The sequence below is a fragment of the Sphaeramia orbicularis genome, chromosome 9 (assembly GCF_902148855.1).
Source record: "Sphaeramia orbicularis chromosome 9, fSphaOr1.1, whole genome shotgun sequence".
Lineage (NCBI taxonomy): Eukaryota > Metazoa > Chordata > Actinopteri > Kurtiformes > Apogonidae > Sphaeramia > Sphaeramia orbicularis.
Window position 1 is genome coordinate 55221675 of NC_043965.1, and position 13101 is coordinate 55234775.

The 13101-nt window shown below is 41.7% G+C and overlaps 1 protein-coding gene across 1 annotated transcript; it reads right to left on the reverse strand.

Annotated features, from left to right (window-relative positions):
- Window positions 1–4063: 4063 nt before the first annotated feature.
- Window positions 4064–5932, reverse strand: LOC115425665 (zinc finger protein 420-like; the record flags this gene model as incomplete). Its single annotated transcript, XM_030143347.1, has 2 exons — window positions 4064–5121; window positions 5290–5932. Coding segments are annotated over 2 exons (1038 nt in total), but the record flags the coding sequence as incomplete, so codon positions are not given.
- Window positions 5933–13101: the final 7169 nt, after the last annotated feature.

A 13101-nucleotide genomic window follows, 5' to 3' on the forward strand; every position in this document is an offset into this window, starting at 1 on the left:
ACTAAAGCACAGTTTAAAAATGCTCAGAATTCTCAGCACAAATCTTCTATTTTCAAAGCCTTGGTGTCAGTTTCATTCATGTAGTGCTGAATCATCTAACATCTCAGAGCACCTTTCATACTGAACAGGCCTACACCATAGTCTTCATTGTAGTCTATTTCTTCTAATCCTCTTCCCTCTCTGAGCAGTCCTACCTGCCTACTCTGGACTTGTGGGCTCATGGCTGCTGTCTGCTGCTGGATCTGCTTTCTGACTCTGAGGAGCTACAAGACAAAGTTTCCCACTTACGTGGCGTCGCATCACACTATTATTTAAATGACATAACGTTATGTTCCATGTCACAATGCCACATAATTCACTGACTCAATAATTAACTAACTTGAAAGGTGGTTTACCCGGTTCATCGTCCTTATTAGTTGTTTCCAACCGGAGGTCGTTTTTGTGAAAAAGTTGCAGATTTTGTCACATTTGGCTGCGTTTGCTTCCAGAGCTTTCCTCTTTTTAATTCTTGTCTTCTCTACACCACCTTTGCTCTTTCTATTCTCCATGTCTCAAACAGCAAACACAGCTGAGCATCCACAGCCTACAGAGTACAGATCATATATGCTCCACAGCTACAGTACAGAGCTACTAACCGTATGCAAGGAGATGTTACGCCAGGTCATGGTGTGTCCGCAGAAAAAACAGGAAGAAAACAAACAGTTTACTAGTAGAGGGGGTGGGGCCCAGGAACAGCAGCTGCAGATTACGTGGTCAACTCAGTGCTATGACTGAACACCGGCCCCCAATAAATACATAAATAAATAAAATATAAAATACATATTTAAAGTGAACTCCGGCCCTCGCGGCCCAAATATTATACCGGCCCACCGGGAATTGTCCCGGTCCTTCTGATTAGCCAGTCCGGGCCTGGCTGTGTCAGACCTGACACGGTCCGATCCAGAATGCAGATCCCAATGCAAAAACTAGTGCGTTATAATGCAATAATTTTTGCGTTATAATGGAAACGGGGGGGGGGGGGGGGCACATTGTCACGGAGTGTTTGGAACAAGAAAGCTGACAGCAGTTCGTCAGCGACCCCTCAGACGAACCCCCGGATTGAAGTCCGATGTGTAATGGGAGGCATATCCCCCCCCCACTCCAACCTGATACCTGGGGTTTGTGGGTTACTCGCTAATCCGCGCATCCCTAGTGGGGGGCGGGGCTTTATCAGCAGATCACACCGCATCGGGGCTGGTTCACTTTCACTGTTATTTCTGTTTTTGCAAAGGCAAACAGGAGACTGTTGTGGTTGAGTGGATCATTAGTGCATACAGTCGTATGGATCTATATCACGCTGTTCTTCCAGTACCAGTCAGGTCAAACTGGATAATCTTCCACGGGACACCTGATGATTTTTTACAGCACACTAATGTGCCGCTGCACACTGGTTGGGAAACACTGCTATAGAAGATGATGGTGTTTCCATGGTAACTACAGAGCCTCTGAACGTCTAAATGGGTCATATCTGATGACCATGAAAAGACGACAAACTGCATTTTACACCAATTATTCACCTGTATTGATAAGATTAGTGGATCAGTAGGGATTTAACATTTTAGATCAGTGGATGGTTTTGGTCGATGGTGTGTGTTTGGCTCTTTATGGGTTAAAGTATTTATCCAGTCTAATATAATGTCTGATTTGGATGATTTAAAATGGAAATAATTAGGCTGATCATTATGGTCTTATTCAGTGTAGATTCTAGGGAGTCCTTTGAGGAAACCCAAGAGGATGTCCCAGCCAGCACTTCCCAAACAACTGAGAGCACTCCAGTTCTTCCCACCACCTCCTCACCTGCACCTGAATCATCAACAAAGGAAGGTCCTCCAGCTGTGGCTGATGATCCTGCACCGTGGACAAACCTGACTGATGACAGCACCAGGTGTCCACTTGTACAAAAACGGACCAGTTCAAATCACAGACTTTGATTTTCCTCAAAATTCACAAACGCCCCCAAGGAGATTCACAAAAGACAATTACATGATGAGAACCAAGAAAAATGAGAAAAAAATCAAGAGGTCGTGTTTGAGTCTGTGCCTCCTGGAGAGCAGGAGTCTGTGGAATTCCAGCATTATTTGAATTTCAGCATTATTTATATTTTGACCTTTTTTCAATTTCAGTGTGATTTGAATTTCTGAGTCTATGCTTTAATAAGACTTAAAGAACACTCAGTGATGCACATGATAACACGTTAAGCACGTAGCACAATAATCCCAAAAACCTACAATAATATTAGTTCATGGATTACTGCCCCAGATACCTTTATATTTGAACACCAGGTAACTATCTTTGCTGTGCCCTGGCCTTAACTCTACGTGTCTGTAAAGTGCATGACCGCCGGTGTTCTCTATCCTGCTCAGATACCCCGTTAAAACTGAGGTCCAGTCAGAGGCCGGGCTGCCAAGCCATGGGGGTTAACTACTGTGGTAAAGAAACTGACCACTTAAAGCTGCCCATGGAAAAACACAATAGGAGAATGAAGAAAAAATCCACCAATAGGCAAGGCTGAAGTTTAAAAAAGGTGAACCCAGAATCTGCTTTATTGAAAACAGCAGTGATTCACAAAAATCCAAAAACTGGGAGTTGTCAGAGAAGGAAGTTTACCACTAGTATCTCATCAAACACACTACTCATTTAACCCATAAAAATCTTCTACATTACATTTTATAGACTTTAGTGACTCTTTGAAGACTCCCATGTTTAGTTACATAAGTTCAACAAACACATATGATTGGTTAACAATTGCTGGGTAAAATGTGTCAGTACACACGTCAGTACATATGTCAATCACTCTGAGCGCACACATATTTGAAAGTTCACTTTAAGTTTAACAAGTGCATTGGACATCTGCAAAATCTGCAAAACAGCACTTACACATTTGACCGTTTGATCAAGGGTCAGGCCTTGGTTTGACATTTGCACAGGGAGTTCAGCTTAGATAGCATAGCTTAACCACAAAGAGCTTCAAGAGTTACGCCTTGGTCGAGGCTCGCGTTTCTTGACCACAGTAAGTTTCCAAGTTCATAATTAAGATTACACTCAGCTCACCTTAACCACAAAATATTTCCACATTGTAAAACAGACACATTGTGCTGAACCTGACCTTTTCATCACTGTTCAGCACAAAGGTTTAAATACACAGATACAAAGTAGAAATCAGAATACAACTTAGATTTGCAAATCAAAAACACTCATCAAGCAAACAACTTATAACATTTCATTTCTTCTTTTCTTTTGTTCCATACATTTTCACTTTGTGTTTTATATTGAGGTCAGCAGCGTTAAAATAACTTTAAGATAAGTCCAGAGCCTTTTTGCATGGCCTAGAGCAAGATTCAAAGTCACACTTCAACTGCCATTTGGCGTAAGATACGTCTCATAAACAAATCAAATAAGGACAAAGTCATATTTCACTGACATAAACGTGACAATAACTGCACCTGTACTGATAACATACCTAATTATTAATAAAGTAAGTAATAAAGTAGGATATTTTGAAGTAGGGCTGCACAATTAATCTTTAAAAGATCGCGATCTCGTTCACACATGAATGCGATCTCATTTCTAAACATGGACGATTCTATTTTATTTCACGGCTGCATGACAAATAAATGCCCAAAAACGCAGAATCGCCACCGCCTCTTCCCTCAACCAATGGTAAAGCGTCTTTACAACATGTGAGCCTGCTGCTGTCGGCTGCAGTTAAGTGAAGAAAGAGTGAATGACAGCAGAGGAACGTCTGCGGTAAAGAGAATGACATGGATGAAAACCCCAGTGGCAGTGGTGAGTCATCCACCTGAACTCCTGCCCAATTAAGGTTCACATTCATCAGTGTTAATCTCATGTCGGTCTTGTTTCCTGTCGTCCAGATCCAAGTGTGTTTTCATTTTCACTTCTCTGACTTCTGCGCTGTTCTCCTTTTCTTTTCTTTGCGGGTGAGGATAACTCAGCCTTTAATCAAGAATCAAAAGTCTTGCCCTCTACAAAAATTTTATATTAAAAATATGTCATTGGGCTGCTGGGAAGTTTCTTTGTGCTGCAAGCTTTTACAGATCAGCTGACGTCGCTTAGCAACCGGGACTATAAGTGCAGGGAAAAGGTAAATGAACATAAAGTTTCACTTTCACTTCTGCGGGAGCACGGACCGCACCCTGTACCCCCACTGTACAAGTAGGACGGTAACCAACACACGCACTGGTAACTGGCCGAAACGCACACATGTGCACCCCCCTCCCCATTACACACAGCCACACCAACAGATCAATTCCACAGCAAACACTGCGTAAGTGACCGGACTACTTGCAGAGTGATATGAAAGATGCGAATCAGAGGTAAAAGAACCCATTTTCCTTGACAACAGTAGAATAAATATTTTGTGAAAAAAATTGTGCCAGAGAACCGTGATATCAATTCTAAGCAAAAGAATCGGTATTCACATTTTTACCAGAATTGTGCAGCCCTATTTTGAAGTAACTAATAATTGATTTATTCCTCGTGAAACTCCTAAAATTGCAGGATATTATATATGATTTCTATAACAAAAAATAATATTGTTCCAAATAGCATTCAAGATGTCTTTAAATTAAGACAGAGTAATTATAATTTTAGAAGTTTTTATATTTGTGAATGGACAAAAGTGAGGACAGATGTGAAGTGTAGATGGATTTGGGTTGTGGGTCTGAAATTATGGGATGGACTTGGGTCTCTCTCCATTGTGGGTCCGTTGGTGGATTTTTAGATGATTAGCTTTGGTGAAAAACTTCCCACACTGGTCACAGTTATATGGTTTTTCTCCAGTGTGACTGTACTGGTGATGTTTAAGTCCATTCATGTGGGTGAAACGCTTTCCGCATTGGGCACAGGCATATGGTTTTTCTCCAGTGTGGATGCGTTGGTGATGTTTAAGCCCATTCATGTGGGTGAAACTCTTTCCGCATTGGGCACAGGCATATGGTCTTTTTCCAGTGTGGATGTGTTGGTGTTTTTTTAGGTAACTTGCTGTGGTGAAAACCTTTCCACACTGGTCACACTCATATGGTTTTTCTCCAGTGTGGATGCGCTGGTGGATTTTTAGATGACTTACTCTGATGAAAGCATTTCCACATTGGTCACACTCAAATGGTTTTTCTCCAGTGTGGATGCACTGGTGGATTTTTAGGTGACTTACTCTGATGAAAGCATTTCCACACTGGTCACACTCATATGGCTTTTCTCCAGTGTGGATGCGTTGGTGAGTTTTTAGTGTACTTGCTGTGGTGAAAGCATTTCCACACTGGTCACACTCATATGGTTTTTCTCCAGTGTGGATGTGTTGGTGTTTTTTTAGTGTACTTGCTGCAGTGAAAGAATTTCCACACTGGTCACACTCAAATGGTTTTTCTCCAGTGTGGATGCGTTGGTGGATTTTTAGGGAACTCGCTGCGGTGAAAGCATTTCCACATTTGTAACACTCATATGGTTTTTCTCCAGTGTGGATGCGTTGGTGTTTTTTTAGGGAACTTCCTGTGGTGAAAGCATTTCCACACTGGTCACACTCATATGGTCTTTCTCCAGTGTGGATGCGTTGGTGGATTTTTAGGTTACTTGCTGTGGTGAAAGCATTCCCACACTGGTCACACTCATATGGTTTTTCTCCAGTGTGGATGTGTTGGTGTTTTTTAAGGTAACTTGCTGTGGTAAAAGCATTCCCACACTGGTCACACTCATATGGTTTTTCTCCAGTGTGGATGCGTTGGTGAATTTTTAGGTCATTTGCTCTGGTGAAAGCATTTCCACACTGGTCACACTCATATGGTTTTTCTCCAGTGTGGATGTGTTGGTGTTTTTTTAGGGCACTTGCTGCGGTGAAAGCATTTCCACACTGGTCACAGGTATATGGTTTTTCTCCAGTGTGGATGCGTTGGTGGATTTTTAGGTAACTTGCTGTGGTGAAAGTCTTTCCACACTGCTCACAGGTGGGTCTTCCATCCATGTTTGCTGGAATCAGGTGATCTTTGTCCACACACAACTTTCAGGTTTCACTTAAAATCCACCTTTGGCTTCTCTCTACATCAAAACACAAAGGAACAGAAGAGGTGGTCACTGAAATGCAATGGAATAAAACACAACAAACACATTCCTTTCAAACCAGATTAAGCAGACAGACAAAATTAACTAGTTAGATAATTAATAGGACATTTTCAAACATTTAAAAACTCTATCCTCTTATTCTACATGTGAAAACTGATGCAGATTCAACAATGTACAAATGAGTTACAACAATTACTTGTTTCATGACAAAACCTCAGAACTCGTTGCACCGCCATTATCATATGATGTCACATACAGTCACCAACTTGGACGTATTGAATCCAATTTGACCAAATCTGAGGTGGACATGTTCAACCTGCACATCAAAACGCCAAAACATAGACCCGTATTCAGATAGATCTTCCACCTGCAGAATACAGAAGTAATTTGAGTGTCTTTCTGAATACATTCATCAATAATACTAATTTGACTGACATTTGGAGAATCGCTAATCCGACTGGCAGAGAACGCTCTTTTTACTCAGGAATGCATAACTCATACAGCAGGATAGATGACTTTCTCGTAGAAGCCAAATTAATGCCATATGCTGTAGATGTGACATACCATCATATTTGGATCTCAGATCACAGCCCTTTAACGTGCACAGAACTAGTTTCCACATTGAAGTGCAATGAGTTTGCAAAATTCTTTAATGACGAGGTTCAGGGCATTAAACACTCAGTTAATCCCACAACACAGTTCCCACTGCAGCCTTCCACACACCTAGAGCTGACACATTTCACAAAATAAAATCTGTGCTGAGCAGTTTGTTACCAGCTCACTCACTTAGTTAATATTTCAGTCCAATCTGGAACATTTTCATGGGCCTTGAAAACTGCTGTCATTAGGCCTCTCCTATAGAACAGTAGTCCTGATGCCACAGTACTGAACAACTATCGGCCCATATCAAACCTGCTGTTTTTAGGTCAAGTCCTTCAGACAGTTGTTCACCAACAGTTCTCTGACTTTCTTCTACTGAACAACTGCTTTGATGATTTCCAGTCAGGCTTCAGACCCCATCACAGCACTGAGACTGCTCTGATCAAAGTGACCAATGACATCTGTCTGAACACAGACCCAGGTACAGTAACAGTCTGAGTCCTGCTGGATCTGAGTGCTGCATTTGACACAGTCCATCATGTGATCCTGTTCCAGGGGTTAGAGGACTGGGTAGGCATCTGTGGTCCTGCCCTGAAATGGTTCAAGTCCTACCTTGAGGACAGGAAGTATTTTGTTCAAATCGGAAACTGTGTGTCAAACCAAATGGCAGTGACCTGTGGGGTCCCCCAGGGGTCCATCCTGGGACCCCTCTTGTTCAATCTTTACATGTTTCCCCTGGGCCAGTTAATACACAGTAATAATGTGTCCTACCATAACTATGCAGACGACACTCAGATTTACATCTGGCTGACAGCAGGTGAACATGGGCCCTAACCCTAACCCTCCAACAGATCAGTCTAACCCTAACCCTCCAACAGATCAGTCTAACCCTAACCCTCCAACAGATCAGTCTAACCCTTACCCTCCAACAGATCAGTCTAACCCTAACCCTCCAACAGATCAGTCTAACCCTAACCCTCCAACAGATCAGTCTAACCCTAACCCTCCAACAGATCAGTCTAACCCTAACCCTCCAACAGATCAGTCTAACCCTAACCCTCCAACAGATCAGTCTAACCCTAACCCTCCAACAGATCAGTCTAACCCTTACCCTCCAACAGATCAGTCTAACCCTTACCCTCCAACAGATCAGTCTAACCCTAACCCTCCAACAGATCAGTCTAACCCTAACCCTCCAACAGATCAGTCTAACCCTAACCCTCCAACAGATCACTGTGTGGATGGAAAACAACTTTCTCCAGCTAGACTCAGACCAGACTGAAGTCATTGTCTTTGGTCCACAAAAACCCAGAGAAAGTGTCAGCAGTCATCTGTTACTCTAAAAGCTAAAACTCAGGTTCTAAATCTGGGGCTAATAATGGACTCAGACCTAAACTTTAATAGCCACATTCAGTCAATGCCATCATCAGCCTTTGACCATTTCAAAAACATTGCCAGAATCAAAGGTTTACTGTCGAAACCAGACTTAGACTTATCCATACATTTATCTGGACCAGGTTAGACTACTGTACTGAACTTCTGACTGGACTCTCTAAACCAGCTGTCAGACAGCTGCAGTACATCCAGAACGCTGCTGCTCAGGTCCAGACTAGAACCAGGAAGGACCACCATATTAGTCCTGTGTTCATATCTGTGCACTGGCTTCCTGTGGCTCAGAGAATAGACTTTAAAACAGCTCTGCTGGTCTAGAAGTCTGTCCATGGTCTAGAACCAAAGTACATCTGGGACATGTTGGTCCCATATGAACCATCTGGGACCCTGAGAACCTCAGGGACTGGTCTTTTGCTGGTGCCCAGAGTCAGGACTAAAGACGGTGCAGCTTTGTTTCAGTTCTATGTGTTTCAGTTCTATGTGTTTCAGTTCTCTGCAGCTAAACTCTAGAACACTCTTCCTGATGACGTCACACAGACCTGAACTGTGTCAGTGTTTCAGTCCAGGCTGAAAACAGTTCTGTTCAACTGTGCATAGAACAACTGAAAGGGTTCTATCTGACCTCTGACCTTTTACTTTGTTTTCATTGATTATTTGTTTTATTGATTATATTTTAATTGTAATTGTGTGTTTTTAACCTGTCTCTTTTCCATTTTTGTAAAACACTGTGAATTGCCCTGTGTATGAATTGGGCTAGACTCATAAACCTGCCTTGCCCTTGCCTTCCCACTGTGAATATTCAAAACATGGTGAAGCCATGTACGAACTGGAGGCTGAATCCTCTGTTACTAACTGAAGAAGAGTTCTGTGATTATTTAGAAGCTCAAATATCCCTCAATTTTGATACTAATGATAATTCAGAAACCATCCCTTCTATTCTCTGGGAGGCATTCAAAGCACCAGATTACTTGAACTGGACAACCAAATCAACCTTCTGGACAAAGAGAATGAACAAACTCCTTCCAATGAAGTACAAAAAAAGCATCAGTCTTAAAATATGAATAGAAAAAGATACTCTCAGCAAGAGTTAGTAAGGCGTTCTTATTTACCAAAGAGAATTTTTTGAATTCAATAACGAGCAAAAGACTAAGCCCCACAAATCAGAAAACAGGAAAGTGATCACACAGTACATACAATTAAATCTGATAAAGGTGAGATTCTGATGAAACCCATGGACATTAAAGATCAATTTCTCCAATTTGACAAAAATCTGTACACTTCCAAAAACAATACAGACTATACGGCTATGCAGGATTTCTTGGATAAATGCAATCTCTCCCAGTTAGATGAAAATGAATCAGCTCAGCTGAACTCAGAAATCTCTATTGAAAAAGTAAAAAAAAAAAACAAAAACATCACTTCACTTAAAAGCAATAAAGCTCCAGGTCCTGATGGCCTTCCAGGTGAGCTGTATCAAAAATTAACCAAATTCTCTGCCCATATCTCCATAAAGTGTTGACTCTAGCCCACTCTGACGGGGTCCTTCCTCCCACCCTAACAGAAGCGCTCATTACACTGATACACAAAAAGGGTAAAGACCCAGAAGACGTGGGCTCTTTTTGTCCTACCTCTGCTTAATCAGGATGGGAAATTCTTTTCTAAAATTTTGGCTAACCTAACCTCTTATGGTACTTTAGGGCAGCCCGGCTCAGATCGGCTTTCTTCTGGTTCTCTGAACATTCCAATTGACCTTGGGTTCAGATAGAGAGAGAAAATGCCAGAGGACTTACTCTAGATAGGTATCTGTATTCAGATTCTTTGAAGAAACTTAAGAAGAACACAGTTAACCCATTTCTAAAAAACACAATTAGAGTTTGGTATGGAACACAAGACATCTTCAGAGAACAACCTGGGATATCACAATTTACCCCCATTGGGAGCAATGCATTATTTAAACCAGGTAAATCTGATCCTGGATTCAGGCAATGGGTGCAGTTGGGATTACAAAGGATTTCAGACCTTTATAAGAAGGTAATAATCTAATGTCCTTTGAAACTCTTCAAACACAATTTGGAATCCCTCAAACCCATTTGTTCAAATATTTTCAGATTCATAGTTTTATTTGCTCCAAGATGCAGTCATATCAATGTCCTCCTTTAAGTATTTTAGAAGAAATAGCAACATCAGACCCCTATAGTAAAGGGAAGAGCTCAATGATATATAAACAAAATGATATAAATGACTAAAGAGTCCTCAAATTATAGAAAATTGGCATGGATAGAAGACCTCCAAACAGGTATTACAGAGCAGGAATGGGAGAAAGCTTGTTCCTAGGTGCAAACAATCTCCATTAATAGCAGATTTAAATTAATTCAATATAACTGGCGTTTGAGAACCTATATAATTCCTGAAAAACTTCACAAATTCAACCCCAATATCCCAGACATCTGTATAAAATGTGGAACTGAGAGAGGTACCTTGTATCACTGTATTTAAAAATGTGAACATATGCAAGAATTTGGGAGAAGATTAATGAACAACATTTCCAATATTATAGACAAAGAAATCCCAATGTGCCCTTAGATCTGTGTTCTAGGTCTTCTTCCAGAAACTTTAGCCCTTAGAACTCACCAAAGTAGGCTGGTGAACCTCTGTGTAATACATGCAAAGCCTCTTATAGCTAGACATTGGAAAAGTGTTGATTGTCCATCGTTGAATTCATGGATGGGTTCGGGGGATTTGTGTTCAGGGGAGACCCACACCATGTTGTCAATTCATGTCAGAAAATATATGTAATTTGTCAAAACCTCAATAAAGATATGTGTTTGAAAAAAAAATTGGCTGACAGATTGAGCCCCCTTTTAGGTAAATTAGTGCAACTGGACCAGACTGGTTTTATACCAGACAGGAGTGACTGACAAGATGGCTGCCACTGCTTCTTCCCTGGTCTGAATCTTCATTCAATCCTTTATAAATCACTGAAATACAGTGTCATCAGCTAACATTGGAAATATTACTGCTGGTGAAGTCAAATCTTGCTTCAAATATTTTTGAAATTTCTTCCAAAGCAGGAGGACTTATGGAGGTATCATTTGAGGCCTAGGAGCACATGGTGGCCGATGACTAAACCTTTTGCCCTCAAGCCTTCCTGGAGTCTCCATAGGTATTTTTTTGTGTGTCCTAAGTGGAAAACATGTAAACCAAAAGGTTGGCAGAGGAGTTGGAGGAGATTAAAAAGTCCCTCAGTTTTCTGTCTGAGGAATCTAGTAAAGTGGTCACAGCAGGCCGATCTTGTGGGCTTAATGGAAGAGGTCCGTGAGCTGAAGACAACTGTGAAGCACAAAGATTAAGATTGAGCTGTTGGAACAACGGATCGATAAGTTGCAGCAGTATTCCTGCATTAATGATGTCATCATCAGTGGTGTGGAAACCAAACATGGCAGCTATGCCAGGGCTGTAGCCAGTGACCAGCATGGTGAAGACACACCACCTGAGGAACTGTACACTCTCCAGGAGCAAGAGATTCAATACCTGAACAGGAAGAACATATCTGTAGGGAAAGAACACACCTCTGCATGTCACACAATTCCTCGCAAAGACGACAAAAATAAGTCTTCAACTGGTGTTCAGTTTGTTAATCTTTAGCACAAGATTGATGTGTTGAAGCAATCAAGAAAACTGAAGGGCACTGAGGGGTTTATGTTAATGAGCGTCTGACAAAGAAAAAGGCTGAGATGGCAAGAAATGGCCATCTGCTGAGAAAACAAACTCAAATTCAAGCCACCTGGTCAAGGACTGGAAAAGTTTTCATCAAGTTAAATGGACCTCTGAGCAAGCGAAGGGGGTTGTAGTACGAAATCTGAGAGAGCTGGAACAGTTTAAAGGTCCTGTACAGAGAATTGGTTTAAAGTGGATTACAGCGACACCTTCAGTTTGAATCGTTGGTGTTTTTAAGGGACACAGACTCCATTTCCCATGAGCACTAGCACCTACTGTCATAAGGGCAGAACTGTGTCCAAGGTGTTCTGAAGTTCAGGACTGAAGAGTGGATCCTCTTTCCAACTGTGCATTTCTTTTTTCCACACAGAAAGTTTCAGGTGCAAAGTGACGTTTGAAACGAGACAACAAACAAACTTCCTAAAGTCCGTTTGTGTCGTAGTTTAGTAACTGGAGTGAAAACCACAGGTAAACCAAACTGTTGGTGCGACTCCTGCTTCTATGTGTGTTTTCCTCTGTTCTCCTCAGTGTTCCTCACAGACCGCTGGTTCACACCTGTCCCAGTCATATCCGTATTAGCTGTAGCTTTAACCCACAGTATTCAGTCCTTTTCCTAAATGCCTTCAGTCCTTCTTCGTCTTCCTCATTGTGCATTAGTTCAGATCAGCTCTAGCTGCTTCAGCCTTCTGCATTCACAGTATTCTACTGGGAGAACGGTCTGGTTCCTGAAGGACACTTTAGTATCCAGGCCCTGGCATCAACATTCAACTGCATCCAGACCCATTTCAGTGTGACCTTCCAAAGCCCTTAGTTTGGACTGAACCAATGCTCCAAATCCAACAGATTAGCCCCGTCCGTCACAGAGCTAGCCCTGTGGCTAATGCTAAAGAGCTAGCCCTGTGGCTAACACACAAGTGTTTACCAAGTGTTGGACTGAGCTACCAACACACACTAGAGTCCAATCCAATGTTCCCATGCATGTGTGTAAAGAACAGAAGCATTCTATAGCTGTGGAGAAGGCAGAGGGACAACTGCAGCTGTTTTCATTCCTTTAACTCTATCCTTAGTTCTATCCATGGGTTCAATGCACAGGTTTCCCTCTGTTTTCATCTGGGCTCCTTCACTCTATCCTTTAGTTTTCTGTTTCTGTTTCTTTGTGCCAGTCCAGCTCCAGTTCCAGTGTCCACCATTACAACTACACAAATCCAACTAATCCCTTTGTTTAGGAAAAAAGGACAGATCATAGGAGGTGTGAATTTACCTTAAACTGTGAAATAATAA